General features: G+C 34.1%; 1 protein-coding gene across 5 annotated transcripts in view; it reads right to left on the bottom strand.

Annotated features, from left to right (window-relative positions):
* Positions 1-16,749, bottom strand: part of ARHGAP12 (Rho GTPase activating protein 12) — a 112,304-nt gene that overhangs the window by 24,322 nt on the left and 71,233 nt on the right. For 4 of the 5 annotated variants that reach the window (XM_040645273.1, XM_040645275.1, XM_040645276.1 and 1 more), the window contains 3 exons: positions 13,654-13,779; positions 10,239-10,313; positions 2,607-2,668 (listed from right to left, as the gene is read on the bottom strand). In XM_040645273.1, the coding sequence (XP_040501207.1) occupies positions 2,607-2,668; positions 10,239-10,313; positions 13,654-13,779 (263 nt within the window). The remainder of the gene's footprint in view (positions 1-2,606; positions 2,669-10,238; positions 10,314-13,653; positions 13,780-16,749) is intronic. The other variant, XM_040645274.1, reaches the window with a different exon arrangement.

The following is a 16,749-nucleotide window of genomic DNA, read 5'->3' as shown; positions in this document are numbered from 1 at the left end:
AGCAGAGATGAGGATCCAGCTGTCTCCCATTAAGTCAAATAGTAAAGATTTACAAAAATGTGAAACAATGCCACACTTCTCATGGAAAATTTTTGCATCGGAAATACAGGGATCCTTCTTCATAAAAATGTTACTCATGTTAAATATAATGGGTTATTAGTTTTAAGCATTTAAAAACGTTAAAATGTCTCAGTTTTAATTTCTCAAATCTATAGCTATAAACTACATACACAAAAGTTTTTTCCAGTTATCAATAATTTTTAAGAGTTTAAAGGGGTCCTCAGATCAAAATGTTTGAGCACCACTAATATACAGGAAATGAAACTATTTTGCTCAACTCTACATAAATTTGAAGAAGAAGAAATGGATGATATTCTTAGGAAAACATAAATCATTGAAAGTTTTCCGAAAGAAGTAGAAAATCTAAAAGACTAATTACCACAGGAAAAACAACAACAGTGAAAACAGAGGAAGTGGCCAAAGAACTATGTGCATTACATATGCCCAAAAGGGAGAAAGAGGAAAAATAAAGACCCCATTCACAAATGATTTCACCCAAGGAACAATTTAAGGAACAAATAATTGCAGTATTTGTAAAGGTATTTCAGAGCACTTAAAAGAAAAGCTTCCAAGTACTAAAGTGTGACAAAGACAGTTAAAGCAAATCTTAAAAACTTAACTACAGATAAATTTTAAACTCTTCTTTACACAACAGGCTGATCTCTGTTGACTATAAAATCATAACATTTTAGCAGTTCTTTATATATGTTCATACATATTTATATTTATAAATATATTTTTATTTATTTTTATATTTCTTGGTTATCCCCCTTCCCCTAATACGGCTACACTAGGTAAAAGTGAGAGATACTAGGTACAATAAATCACACACTCATTGATCACGAGGTTACTAAGACGAGGGTTTTTTTTTAATTGTCTAAGTTATAAAATCAAGATATACATATCAAAACTCTAAATTCAAAAATGTATAAAGAGAAAGGTCCCCATTTCTTCTCCTTCAATCCACATTCCAGAGACAACCAATATTCACCTTATAAGGGAATTCACTTGTTGGCAGGCTAAAATGCAACTTGCTTACAAAGAGTTAATTTCCTTCATTCACTAGGAGGTACCACACATTAACCAAAACAGCCAACAACCCAACAGACAAACAGACAAAGGGAATGAACTGACAATTCAACAACAAAAAAAAGACATACAAATGGCTTAGGATACTCTACCACACTAAAAAGTAATACAAATTAAAAATATCATTCTCTTTCTAATCTCTATTAGCAAAAATCAAAAAAGTGGATAACATATTGAACTGGAAAGGTGTGGACAAATCCACTGCTTTTGGAAGTATGAACCGATTCAATGCCCTAGGAGCATAATTTGGAACACTATCAAAATGACTACTGCCTATAGCTTAGCAATTCCACTTTTGTAAAATCTGTTCAAGAGGGATATTTACATACTTGCAAAATGAACTATGTAAGATGTGATGTACGTGTAATACTGTTTAAAGCAGCAAAACCATGTAAACATTCTAAATGCCTAGCAATAGACAGGCATACTTACCTACCTGCAAGTAAATAATGGCTAAATAAACTAGGACAGAGCCACACAACATACAACCACGAAGCAGTTAAAAACAATGTGGCAGATTCGCATGCAATGAAATAGCACCAGCTCCAAAATAAACTGTTCAAAGACTGTGTTTAAAGAATTAATCTATGCAGGGGCGCCTGGGTGGCTCAGTCATTTGAGCGTTGGACTCTTGGTTTCAGCTCAGGTCATGATCTCAGGGTTTTGAGAGCCAGCCCTGCGTCGGCATTGGCACTCCGCTCAGACTCTGCTCAAGATTCTTTCTCCCTCCCCGCCTGCCCTTCCCTCCAATGTACGCACTCACCCTCTCTCTCTCTCTCAAATAAATAAATAAAATCTTTGAAATATATATGTATTTTAAAAAATTAATCTACGCATATAGAAATATATATATCTTCTATCTCTGGAGGAGAACACTACATCTCATTCACTTAACTAGCTGCCTCTGGGGAATGGAAAGCATGGCTGGTGACTGACTTTTGGCTAAATATTTTGTGTATTTTGTTGTTTTACCATGTGCATTTATTACTCACTGAAAAATTTTATTTATTTAAAGATTTTATTTATTTGAGAGACAGAGAGCGAGCAAGCACAAGCAGGGGGAGGGGCAGAGGGAGAAGGAGCAGACTCCCCACCAAGCATGGAGCCTGATGTGGAACTCGATCCCAGGACACTGGGATCATGACCTGAGCCGAAGGCAGATGCCCAACCAACTGAGCCACCCAGACGGCCGTGAAAATTTTTTTTTCAAATAAAGCTAATGCTTGCTCAGAATCCTCTGCTTTATCACCCCTGAATTTAATATTACCTTAAAAAATGTCAAGACAAAGATTTTTATACATTTTATGACAATCCTACATACATATTAGAAAATACATTATTATTTGAAATTCTTATGAACCTTTTAATCATTTCTACTAGAATGTAACTATACTCACAGCTTTTATTTATTTCAATCAAATAAAACATGTCAGAACATTAATGGTTTCTGTACTTACCGAACCTTTTTCCCATTTTCAGTAATTTTTGTTACATTTAATAATCCATATTTTTCTTGACCCTATGGAACAGAGTAATACCATTCATACATCATTTATATAGACAATGAGGCCCAAATTCTTACATATGATTGAATCAAAATGATCTGGTACTCTAAAAATTAGCTTAAAAAAAGATTAGTCAGTATGTAATATGCTTAGTTCTAACGTATATTAGGAATACAATTTCCTAATATTTCTGTATAGTTATTTTCAGTAATTTTACAATTAAACCTTTCCTCTTCTCAAGTCATGGCAGCCCTAAGGTACTTTGCTATCAAATCAGATTTCCATATGAATATCACTAGTCAACACTGGAAAGATGATTTATGACTTCCTGTTCAAAGAAAGTAATATAATGCTATAAAGATAAATACACAAAAAGTCTGAAAATTATTTAAGATACTAACCTCCTTTGTCAAATATAAAAATAACTAGACAGAACAAATGCAATAACTGCAATAATAAATTACTTAAATGTTATTATGCATAGAACTGACCTTAAGGTGGCATTAAAAAATTCAATATGTGCTTCGTTAAATATATTACCGGATGGTAAACTGGGCTCTGGACAAACCAGATATACTAGTTAGCTGATGTCAAAAACAGTGACACAGCTTTATCATCAAACCCCATGAAGGCAAGAGCCACTTTGCTGAAGTTAACTGTCGTCTTAAAATTCCTCCAGGTAGAAGAAAGGATTTTAATTTAATCAAAATGAGTCGGTGTCTACAGCAATCATCAATATTAGTAAGCACTGTATGTACGTGACAGAGCAATTTTACTTCAACTGAAACACACAAACACACATACACACAACGCACAGGAAAAATATTCCCAATTCAGAATTTATTTCTATTTAATCCACACCTCGGCTATTTTTTCAATGTACTTCCATTAGAAAAAGACAAATCCTTCTTTTATGGGAGATAAACATAATTTGGAGTATTTTCTCAATAATGTTTAAAAAATAATGTTTGAAAGTTTTGCTGAGCCTAATAAAAACTCTCACCTATAGACAAACCTGATAAAGTATTAATGTTAATTCATTTGTGGTATACTGGGAACCTGGGAAATAGTCAAATGATGTTTTACTGTAATTATTTCATAAAGCATAGGTTAGATCTCCTTAGATATTCAAGTCTGATACTTCTAAGAGCTCTCTGTTGCCTCTTAACAAACACATCAATCACACAGTTAAAAATGCACAAGATACTAAGTGAAAACATTCCCAATTTACTATCAGAAGCAGGAAGGAAAAAAAAAACTTTCAAAGGTACAGGAACTAAGTACAACATTAACCTTCGAGAACGGCACTGCTTATGTGAGTTAGGGAGCACAGGAATTAGAAGAGCAGAGGGGTGGGAATCAAGCCTATAAAAAATGCCAAACCTGGAATTGAACAGGACAGAAGAGCTGAGGCATAAGGGGAATACAGAAGAAAAATGGAAGGGACAGCAGTAGTGAGAGAACTCGTAATCTTAAGGATGAGAGAGACATTCTAAATCAGGGATTCTTACCTGAATCAATGGATGGACTGAAACTGGTACAAAAATTGTGCGTGGATAATATATAAATTGTTCAAGGCTCCAGAACACTCATGAAATTCTCACAGGGATCAAGACCCAAGTTCTAATGTTCTAAGTATTAATCACTCTAATTTGAACATAAAATAAATAAAATTTGCCACATCCGAAATGTACAAAATACAAAAATAATTAGCATACAACATGGTTAAGTGTTATGAGAAAGGTGTATCTAACTGAACCTAGGGAAGAGAGGGAGTGAAGAGACAGCTTCCTGGAGACTCGAGCTAAGGAACTGGGGTTAGCTGGATGGTGACAGGAGATGAAAACAACAAAGTATAAAGGTACAGAAGTGAAAGAGAGCCTACCATATTTGAGGGCCTTTAAGCTCCCTCAAAGTAATGGGTGACATGAAGTAGCAAAGAAATGAGGCAGTGTAAAGAATGAACTAAGAAAGGGTGGCGAGACTGGGAACCAACCAGAATACATTCTAGTAATTACCACAGGAGACGGTGAAGGCCTGAGCTAGGGCAGTGCCCATGAGCAAGTGACAAGGAATCAAATTTGAGAATTTAGAAGACAGAACTGACAGGGACTGGATAGAAGGGTAAGAGGGAAGTTCTGAGGAAAACTCCAAAGCTGAACAACTGGGAAGATGGTGGTATCTCAGTTTTAATGACACTCTTTTAGAGAAGTTTTCCCAGACCACTCTTAAGTAGGAGCTCCTCTACCCCTCCCATTATTTAACACTGCCCCCAGTTTGGTCCTTTCATTGCACTTAATGCAAAGTACAATTACGTATCTTTTATTTACTGTCTATTTCATTGGGCTGCACAATGGGACCATATCTGCTGTGTTCATCAATGTACGACCCAGTGTCTACCGCATGTAGTTGATGTTCGATACGATACCTATTTGTTGAAGTAATTACCCAACAAATTAGCAGTGCTATTCCAGGAAAAGAATGTAAAAGAACGCCAGTGGTGGAGAAAATAAAGCTGTAACTTTTAAACGCTGAAGTTTCTGAATTTGATATAAAAGTGCTGAGTAGGCAGATGAATAATAGAGGTTTGGCTATATAGGTGAGAGATTTGGGGAAAAAATTTAGACAGATTTTGCACATACTATTTGGTGTACTCTCACTACTTAATATGATTCAAAATCAACCAATGCTTTTGTGTTGCTTACTAAAAAAACTCCATAAAAATATCTTGTTAAATCTTGCAAAAATGCCCATATTTACACACGAGTATCTCTCAGTCTAAATATATTTGATACTCCAAAGGAAGCTTCATACTGAAAATAAGCAGAAATGTTTTAATAAGGACTGGCAAAATATGGTTAAATTTTAATGAGAATGACTGTAGTTAGATTACCCTATCCTAATAGGGTAAGGAAACAGTAAAATGTTAGTTCTAATAATTAATCTGGGAAAACTTTCACAGGCTCATAATCACTTTGCAGGCTCCAGAACTTTGTGAGGACTCAACTCGTGACCCTGAGAGATCAAGACCTGAGACACTGAACCAACTGAGCCACTCGGTTGCCCCTGCAAGGTTCCAGAATTTCTAATCAATGTGGCATTCATTTGGTAAAATAGGAATTTCTCAATTTGGCTAACAATTATTACATACCAAAATCAATACAACCCATCAAAATCCTTATCTTCAGTTAATTATACAATAAGTATTTTTTTTAAAACAGAGTAAGTACCTTAGCACAGTGACATAGTGGTTGAAGAACCAGGTGATGAAACTTCCAGAACAGGTAAGTTGACAGGGAGAGAAGACAAACCAGTGGTTGCCAGGGGCGAGGAAAAGGTGATGGAGAAATGTGGGGTGAATGCTTAATGGTTATAGGTTGCCCTTTCAGGTAATGAAAATGTCCTGAAGCTGGGTAGAAATGATCGCTGCACACCCTGTAAATATACTATATGCCATTTAAATGTATATTTTACAATGGTTAACGGCTAATTTTCTGTTATATGAATTTCACCTCAATAAAAAAAAAACATTTTAGGGGCACCTAGGTGGTTAAGGTTTAGGCCATGATCTCAGGGTCATAAGATTAAGCCCCACGTCAGACTCTGTGCTGAGCGTGGAGTCTGCTTACGATTCTCTCTCCCCCTCTCCCCTCCCCGACCCTCCTCTTTTTCTTTCTTTCTCTCTCTCCTCTCTAAAAAAATTTAAAATATATACATATTTTAAAGAATTAATGTTTTAAAAAATTAGAGGTTTAAATCATGTTTTTAAAAAAGGCTTTAGAATGGTACTATTCAATGAAAAAAAAATTAGCAAATATGTCCATAATACTTTTGCTAAAAAAAGCGTTAAAACATTTTCTCCAATGAATTTTTTTTCTTCCAATGCATTTTAATACCACAATTGGAAATACAGGGTCAAAAACTCAAGTTTCCAAATTGTATATTCTAAAATTTTATTCGGTATTCAGTGATTGGAAACTTCAAAATGCACATTTATCGGAGTATTACTCAGCCATAAAAAAAAGAATGAAATCTTGCCATTTGCAATGACATGGATGGAGCTAGCGAGTATTATACTAAGCAAAATAAGTCAGAGAAAGACAAATGCTATATGATTTCATTATATGCGGAGTTTAACAAAATAAAACAAAGGGGAAAAGAGAGAGAGGCAAACTAAGAAACAGACTCTTAACTATAGAGAACTGACAGTTACCAGAAGAGAGGCAGGTGGGGAGATGGGTGACATAGGTGATGCAGATTAAGGAGTGCACTTGTGATGAGCACCAGGTGCTGGATGGAAGTGCTGAATCACTACATGGCACACCTGAAACTAATATTACACTGTATGTTAACTGGAATTTAAATAAAAACTTAAAAAAAATAAAATGCACATCTGTCACAGACACACTGGGACAAACAGAGACTGGGTTCTTAGATTAGCCCACAAAATCCTATATAACCCACACTATACTCATACTGTACAGAAACAGAACACTGATCTTTTTAAAAAGTATATGCTGGGTATTTCAAAAAGGATTTGAAGGGGCCATGAAAAATAATAATGCATCCGAAAATTGGAAATGAAACAAGAAAAAAATGAACATGTTTAAAATTTATATTAAGGAATGGAATTTTAAATCTGGTTTGATTAGAAGAGATTACATTAAAATATCATGCTAAATGAACAAAGTCTGTCAAAAAAAGACCACATATTATAGGATTCTCTTCTTATGAAATGTCCAGAATAGGCAAATCTAGTGAGACAGAAAGTAGATTCATGGTTGTTCAGAGCTTGGTCATACGTGCAGGTTAGAGAGGTGCTACCAAATAGAATGTGGGGTTTCTTCCTGAGGCAAAGAAACAAAATTGACTGTGATGAAGGCTGCACGTATCTGAATATACTAACCACCATTTAACTGTACACTGAAGTGGATAAATTATACAGTATATGAATTATATTTCAATAAAGCTTTTTATAAAAACAAAACAGAAGAGACTGAAGAGGTAGATGGGCAATTTGCAGAGATTTTAAGATGACATCAGACAACTAACACTGATTACAGTATTTTCATTCCTAAATTTGTAGCTTCTTTTTTCTTACCACTAAGGCCATATACTAACCAGATTTTAACTCACAAAGAGCAAAAAGATATCTCCTTGTATTCACTGGGTAAGAGTGAGAAAAACAGGCGAGACCCAGTGGAAACAGTACAAGTTGAGAAGAGGGAGGGGAGGGCCAAGAGAGGGAAAAGCCGAGGAGGGAAAAAGCCTCAATGGGGAGGGGCAAGACAGCATGACAGAGGTGCCCTCTGGAGTGGGAAAGCAGAGTTGTATGCTTATGTGAAAAAAGAATGGACTCAGGTAGAATTAACAAAGCTATTTCATCTTTTTACTCCAAGACAAAAGAATAAAAGAAAAACACTGGTGAGGCAGTTCCCCGTAGTGGCCAGCAGGGGGTATCGTGAGTCCAGGATGGTCTAGCTGCTGTCAAATTTGAGAAAAGGGGTAAATGGTTTGGGAAATAATTTGTAAACTCTCCTTTTAACTCCATGTGGAACATTTGCAAATTCATGTTTCTAGGCTAACCTAGAGATTTCTTTTTACCGAAATGTAAATAAATTATAAAAGGTCTCAGCAATTACATATTACCTATACTTAAGTTAGGGTTTCTGCTTTTTTCTAGATGCACTGATAGATATAAAGTACTGTAGTAACAATACCTTAGATTCATATAATCATTCTTGACACCACCACTAAAATCATGTTCACTTTTATCTTTAATATTTATGTACCCAAGAAAGTGTTAAATAATGCAAAAGACAAAAAAAGAGGAAAGTAGTCACTATCTATCCTTTAGTAGGAGTTTAGTAAAAGGAGATTAGGGGTCCATGAGGTAACATTACACTATTCAATAAGTGATTCAGAAATTCAGGAAAAAAAGAAGAGATCATTATTATGCTAAGGTTAGTCTGGCAAGGCCTCTTGAAGAGTCAGTCTTAAAAACTTTTCTAACTTTGGGGCATCTGGGTGGTTCAGTCAGTTAAGTGTCTACCTTCAGCTCAGGTCCCCATCCCAGGGTCCTGAGATGGAGCCCCGTGGCGGGCTCTCTGCTCAGAAAGGGGAGGGGATTCTGTCGAATAAATAAAATCTTGAGGAAAAAAAAAAAACAGAACAAAACTTTTCTAACTATGTGTAGAAAAGCCAATGATGACCGTAGGCAGGGGGAAACCACCTGAGCAATGTCAGAGGGAAATGTGTAAAACATGTGATATGAACCATAAAAGATCTGATTCAGTTAGGCAGTGGACAGTTAGAAAAATAAAATGACATCTATGGAAAACTTTGTCTCTAAAAACTCAGAAGTATCCCATAAATAAGTCTATTACAGTTTTATAAAAAAGGAAGTAACAGTAAAAGTTTGTCTTTTAAAAAGCTTTAAAAGTTTCATTTATTTATTCAATAAATATTAACTGAACAGCTATTATACGGTACACAGTAGATATCGAGATTACTCTATTCCTCCTCTAGTGAAGCTTTTCTTTGTCTAGTAGGGAAGACGGACACAAATAGAGGGTTAGCGGTTTCTACAAGAAAAAAAAATGGAAAGTGTTATTCTATTTAATATAATGAAGTACCATATATGCTACAAAGAGTATTACGGAGAAAACTGACCAAATCTAGAAGATTCGAATAAAATTCTCTGAGGAAGCAAAATCTGCACTGAACTCTAATGAATGAACAAAAGTTAACAGGCAAAGATGTGGGAGAGAAATGGTTCAGTGGGCAGAGGAATGACATGTGCCAGGACCTTGAGCTGAAAAGCAGGCTCTTTTGAGGAAAGACATACAGTGCAGCTGGAGGAAAACAAGCAAGGAGGTTGAAGAAGAGGGCACAAGAAGTATGAGGTGAGAGGCAGTCAAGAGCCAGTGCGCGCTCAGTGTTACAGTCCTCATTAAAAAGTTTGGCCTTCATTCTGAAAGAAAAGGAAAGCCACTGCGGGGGCATAGCAGAATCAGCCAATGACAGGAAAGGCAGGAGGGACTACAAAGACACAGATCAAGTAAACTTTCATCCAAGTTAAACCAGGTCTCTGAAGAGAAGTCAACTGGAGGTTTTCAGTTTAGGCCAAACGTACAGTTGAGTTACAGATCTCTAATATTCATCCCACATAGACCGGACATTGTATTTTACAGCACAGAACAAAAGTGGCGTCTGTGCTCATTAACAACGAGGGAAACTGCTTACCTTTGGACTGCTGGCCTGAGGAAAAAAGATTAAAGTACAATTTGATAGTATTTTCCAGGGATTTTTATATTTATTTTTAAAAACCAAATATGAATTTGTCATTTACAAATATGGTATATAAATTAGTTAATCATGAAGATACCCTATTTTGCATAAAAAGGGGCTTTTAAGTCTCTAAAACTGATTAAATTCTTAATTTAAACCTATTTTAATTGTGATTATTATCTGAAAAACCAATGAAAGTTAATAGAAGCCCAAGAAATATTAAACATTACAATTAGAGAAAATTAATTTATTGAAACTGATTGAAATAACTGGACTATATTCTATCATACTAACTGTATCTTGGTGCTTTGGTGAAGAGGGAGAAGATTCATTTTCAGGAAAGCAGGGTTTTGAGGCAGTTGGAGATTCCTACAAGAAATAAGTAATGAAAAATGTTACTCTATTTTATATCATTATATTTCTCCCACTATTCATGGTGGGAGAGCTTAATAAGGGAAGCTCAAAAAATTTTTTTCCTAGTTATTTCCTTTCTATACTCAGCTCTGAAACTAATATGGAACTGATTTGCGAACTATAGTTGTCTGCAAGTTTATGAAAGATGGCATATTTTATACTGATTATAGTTTAATTTAAATACAGCATATGGAATTACTCAAAAGAAATGATGCATGTTGCCTTAAAACCATGATGTTGCATCGGCATGAACTGACCACATTTAAAATAGGTAAAATCTGAACACTTAGGGATAAAAATGTAATAGTCACCATTCGAACTGGCTCTTGGTGCAGTCGTTATGAATACCCAGGACTAGGCAAGCCAACAGTCACAGGCATGTGACATGGCAACTGCCAGAATGAGAACTTCACTTAAGTCCACGGCTACGTAAGACATTTAATTAAATTGCTATTAATATTTAAAGTAATTTATAGATAACTTTCCAATTATTAGAAATAAGCAAGATTTTTTAAAATACAAAGAAGAAATAACTCGCCAGAAAAGAAAATGTTTTAATGCCTAAGCCTACAAAAATATATAATAGGGGCAGATCAATAATGTGTATTTTAAAAGCAATTCCTGCTTTGTCAATATTAAAACACACTATGTGATTTCTACCACAGATGTAAGACTTTATAGAGGACAAGACTGAAAAAACACATTTTTGATACCAACAGCCAAGCTCCATTTAAACCTTTTCCATTCCCCTAAATACTTTGAATAATCTCAGGAAAAGATAATTAGAAAAATCATATGGCAACACCTATTATTAATTTTCTTATAAAACCAAATAATGTCTTTGTACATTCATCTCCACATCTCTAACAGTCTACTTTATTGTGCTTATGAAACTGGACAAGGTACAGTTAACAAATCTGGGCATTCATATTAAATCACAATACACAAACCAATGACGCCATATCCATTCACTCAGAAAACAAGTTTTCAAGTTTATACCATATAAAATTTGTAAACACAAAAACCAGATAGCAGCAAAAGTTTACAGGGAAAATCCTTGATGTGACAACCTTACAAATCAAACACTCAAGGCCTATACTACTAGTGAAGAAAACATCAAAATCATATCAAATTATATCTTTACCAAAAAAATTACACATAATATGCAAATCTAGTATAGCCTCATTTAAGTATTTTTTTTCCTGACCACTTCAGATGTTTCACTTTTCAATTTCTTGACTTCTCTAAGACTGTCTATTACTAAAAGTTTGGGGGAAAAAATGAAAGAAAGATTTGATAACCCACAAAGTAGAAAATAAGTGAATGGTAATCACAATTTATATTTTTCATGGGATTATCAGTTCTACAGAAGTAAAAACCACAGTAATAATGTATGTACCATTACAGTTACTATAACAAAGATTTTACACATATATTTATATATATTTATAAATGTATGTGCATATATAAATATATCTTAAATGCCTACAACTAGCAGATTTTAGTAAAAACCACACATAGGCAGAAACAGATGCACCCACACATACACACACACACCCACACCCACACCCACACACACACGTACACACATCTACCTTCTCCAGTGCTGTCTGACAACTGAATCAGGACTCATATCATCAGAACAATGTTTGCTACATAGTATTAGGTTTCTTTTTTACATTTCAAGTTACACACCTTTTAACCTTCATCAGCTAGTTTGTTAAGGTACAGTCCCTCTTTCATAACCTCAAATCTTAAAAACATATATAGTAGGTAGTGATAATAAACAGAAAAGTTAACTTGGTGAAGTAATTAGGATTCCATTTACAAAGGTTAAGGTGCAGGTAAAACAAAACAAAACAAAAAGACATTTCTACCCAAAATAAGTAAATCTCTGGTCTCAAGAAAATCATGCTCTCACAACTCTGAAACACTCAGATTAAAAAAAGAAATGTCATGAGAACTTCAGGCAACTTATTCTAATAACAGACTTAAAATAAATCTCAATGAAGATTTTAAAAGAGTAAGAAATTTTAAATCTACATCAGCAAAATAATCATCCCTTTTGTTCTAAAATGAAGAGGCAGTGAAGTTACTTCAACAATGGCCTCTGCATTAGAGCACTATATATAAGATTCGCAAGCCTTCTGTGTACACTCAATTGTAATCTGGTTCTTGGAGCTAAAAGAATTTTCTATTAAAATCTCTAGGAATCTTAGCTACCTACGTTATCCTCAATGCTAAAATATTTTCAAGTATTCTTCAATAGCAGATTCCAAAATTTCTTTGATATGCCCTCTATATTCAATCACATAATATCCTTACAAAACAAATTACAAACAGGTCTACTACATTCATTGTTGTTCTATTAGTCTATCTTATACAACACAATGTGTGTAGACTGTTTCTACAGCTGCACAAAAAGTCTTCCATTTCATGAAAACCAACATTACACAATCACCAAAAAACAAACTTGATTTGACCGACTGAGATAATTTATAAAGGAATTTACAACCAAATGTGCCCAAATATAGAGAAATATGCCTTAAGAAAGTTCATTCTATTTTCACTAACACACCTGAAAATGCAAGAAACCTGTTAATTATGCCAAAAGAGGAGCCTGGTGGCAAAACGAAACAAAACAAGAGTCTGTAGTGATAGGTATCTTTTTAAAATAAGCTTTTTAGTTTTCAAGTGTTAACACCGCCCTCACATTTTTACATTAGTATGGCTAATGTTCTACAAATTCATACGAATTCCCTACTCCATGCCCAAAATGAAGCTACAACATAAAGAGAAAATGCACAAGGAAGGTAAAAACTTTATGAGTTTTCCATTCTGATGTTTGCATCAAAATTTATCCCTTATTTGAAACAGAGAACATTAATTCTCAGGTTAATAAAAGAAGTCCTTTGTGCAGAGAACAATTAGGGAAACACAGGAGTGGGATTCCAGTTCTCCCATGGGATGAAGAAATTAATTAAATGTCTTTACTATTAAAACCTCGTAGAGAATGAAGACAAACAATAACAGCTACATGACTTTAAAACAGACTTATCAAAAATATCTATCACCAGCTAGGCTCAAATATATACATTATTAAGCCACAGATAAGTCAGTCCACTGTGCAAAAATCAATAAACTACAAAACCAAAACCCATTCCAGGACAAATTGATGCTATACACAATAAAACAGTAGTTACCGAAGTATGAGATACAGCTAAGGAAAAAATTAAAGTATAAAGAATAAAAAGAACTTCCAATATTCTCAACAGATTTTCTCAAAAAGTCCTACCTTGTCATTGGTGTCCAACACAATGGTGCTATGTCTCCACTTTGTTAATACAATTGGTTCTTGCAGCCGCCTGTCCAGGCTCCTACTTTTAATTATTTCTCTTTGCTGCTGGGATGAAGCATTATACTTAAAAAAAAAAAAAAAAAAAAAATCACACCTCATAAATAATAGAAACAGAAGCAGAATCTGAACAGGACACATGATATTCAGCAAAGTTCACCACAGGAATTTTTCTAGCCTCGGTTTTCTCATCTTTGACCACACTGTGGCCCAACTGAGATGACCAAAGATTCCAGTGTTGGAGAGACCAAGTTAAAGTTACTTTGGCAAAATATTTAGTCTCCATGTCCCAGTTTCATCAACTGTAAAACAGACATAACAGAAATACCTCATTCACAGACATGTTATAAAAATAAAGCAGTATAAAAGGGCCAAATATTGCCCTAACATTGGGTTCTAAATAAATATTAGTTATCATAATTTATAAAATGACGTCATTGGACAAACGATTTTTTAAAGGTTCCTTCTAACCTCGAAAATCCACAAGTTCAATTTTTGGTTTGGGTTTTAAAAATGTTGATTACATATACAACAGTATCCTCAATTTAAAGGGTTGTTTGTTTTTGTTTTTGCTTTCATTTACAGGTCAAACATACTATTATTCATTTCTCTGAAATTGTAAAACATAACCAGGTCAGAAGGCAGAGACGGTACTAGTTTGAAAGACCAATCCTGAATATATCAGTTGTGTACAAAGAATAGATATCTGCCTCCCAAAAATAACACCTAAAATTAAGAACAAATTATCAATAAGGTATTAAATCATGTGTTTGAAATGTCAAAAAGATCGCCAAGCATAAACATTTCAGAAATGTGAGGTTTAAGAGTTATACTGTTTTATACAGCCGATTTTAATAAATTATAAATAACAAAATACAATTAAATGACAAAAGAAAATTAAAAGCTATAGTCTTCTCCTGAAACCAAAGGATACCTAATACCTATTTACTTCTCCCACCCCCTAAAAAGCCCAATAAATCTTAAAATTTTAATGATTCATTATAATTTCAGTAAAACTATAGGAACGTTAATATTTTAAAAATCTTCCAACATCTTTCTCCACAATATGCCATTTCTTTACTCCCCAAAATGAGCCTACACACCCCTCAAACTATCTCCCAAATCTGTTACTTCATTCTTCACATTAAAATTTGCCAAAGCAAGGCAATCACAAATGGCATTTGCTTTTAAATCACTGCTGCTTAACAAATAGCAATTGTAAAATTAGTCACAGAAGTTCACAAAGGGATCATTTCTAGGATGAAAAGATGAAACTTAAAGGCTACCCCTCCAAAAAAATTCTGTGCCAGAAATCTCTAAGTGAAAAGAGACCTAAACAGAATCATCATTTTCAATAGAATCGTCATTAGCAATAAAGTGTAGAGTTGTGTGAAAGCATGTGTACGAACTTGAATAGATACAACTACCTTAGCTTATGGGCTTTGTAATTACTACAACTGTTTAGAAATCCTTTCTATGTGGCAACAAAAATCATGTGAAACTAAACTGGGCAGTAAGTTTTACCAGGCAACAGTATGCTCACAAAAACAAAGCACAAATAAAATGTCACGTATAAAATATAGCCTCGTTAACAAGATGGCTAAGTTTAAAACTTTTATAATCCCTTTAAAAATATCTTTTTAAGAATTTTAGATGAATTTTTATTTGAATTATTTCAAACATATACAAAAGAGTAAGGACTATAATGAAAACCCACCATCCAGTTTTAGCATATCTAATATAACACAATGGCTTTAGGTACCTTTAAAAAAAAAAAGTAAGAAAATATAGGCATATTAGACGCCCTCTGAAAACATCTTCCAGATTCTATTCCTTTCCCTCTTTCCCCAGCACTACCATAGAACTCCGTGCTCATCACTGTCATCACACTTTGATACATACTTATGTATCTATAAATACACATACTTGTGGAGTTTTAAAATTTATATAAATGGAGTCCTACCACATGCATCATTCTTCAACTTGCTGTTTGCATTCAATATGTTATTTTAAAAAAACATACCCATTCTGGTGAGTATGCAGTTCTAACTCATATTTTCACTGCTCTATAATGTTAAATTATATGTAGATATAATTTATATCTACATATTTATATCTACATATAATTTATATCTACATATTTATATCTACATATAATTTAACAATTTGCTATAAATGGACATGTCTAAGGGGTAGTACTAATTTACACTTCTACCAGCAGAACAGACTGGTTAGCACAACCCTACTTGGTACTATTGAATTGATATGAATTTGTGTATACAGAATAAATGTTAAGTACACACACACATTTAAAAAAAATGTGAGAAGTGAAATGTTAGCTCATTGTTTTAATTCACATTTTCTGATTACCTATAAATTTGGACATCTTTTCACATACTTATTTCATGTATTTCCTCTTCTGGTATTGCTTAGTCATGTATTTTGTCCAATTTCAACTGGCCTTTCTTTCCACTCTTACAGAAAGGAACAGGAAGTTCCTGATGTATTTTGGCTTCAAAGCATTTGTAAGCTATATGAATTGAATATACCTTTTCCTGGTCTGTAGCTCAGCTTTTCCCCTTTGTGTATGGTACTTTTTATATAAGAAAGTGTTTTTGTTTAATTTGATGTAACCACATCTGTCAATCTTTCCTTTTATAGTTTTTCCTTATTATAGTTTTAAGAAATCCTTCCCACTCTGAAGTCAAAGATATTTTTTATATATTCTTCTGTAGCCTCTAAAGTTTGCTTATTACATATACATCTCTCATCAACCTAGAATTAATCATTAAGTGTGAAGTGAGGTCAAGATCTACACTTCATTTTTTTTTCACATGAATAACCAATAATCTTAGCAACATTTATTGCAGACTCCATGTTTAATCCATTGATTTGTAATGCTATATCTGAGCTTTCTATTTTGGTTTATTTCTCAACTGGTCTATTTCTCTGTATGTTCACTCTTACTAACCCATCTTAAACACCACAGCAAGAACCCCATCCCTCACATGCCCCACCCCATTTTCAGGAATACTT

The sequence above is a fragment of the Ursus maritimus genome, unplaced genomic scaffold, assembly GCF_017311325.1.
Source record: "Ursus maritimus isolate PB19 unplaced genomic scaffold, ASM1731132v1 scaffold_31, whole genome shotgun sequence".
NCBI lineage: Eukaryota > Metazoa > Chordata > Mammalia > Carnivora > Ursidae > Ursus > Ursus maritimus.
Note: the sequence above shows the minus strand (reverse complement) of the source record. Positions and strands in the feature narration are given on the sequence as shown.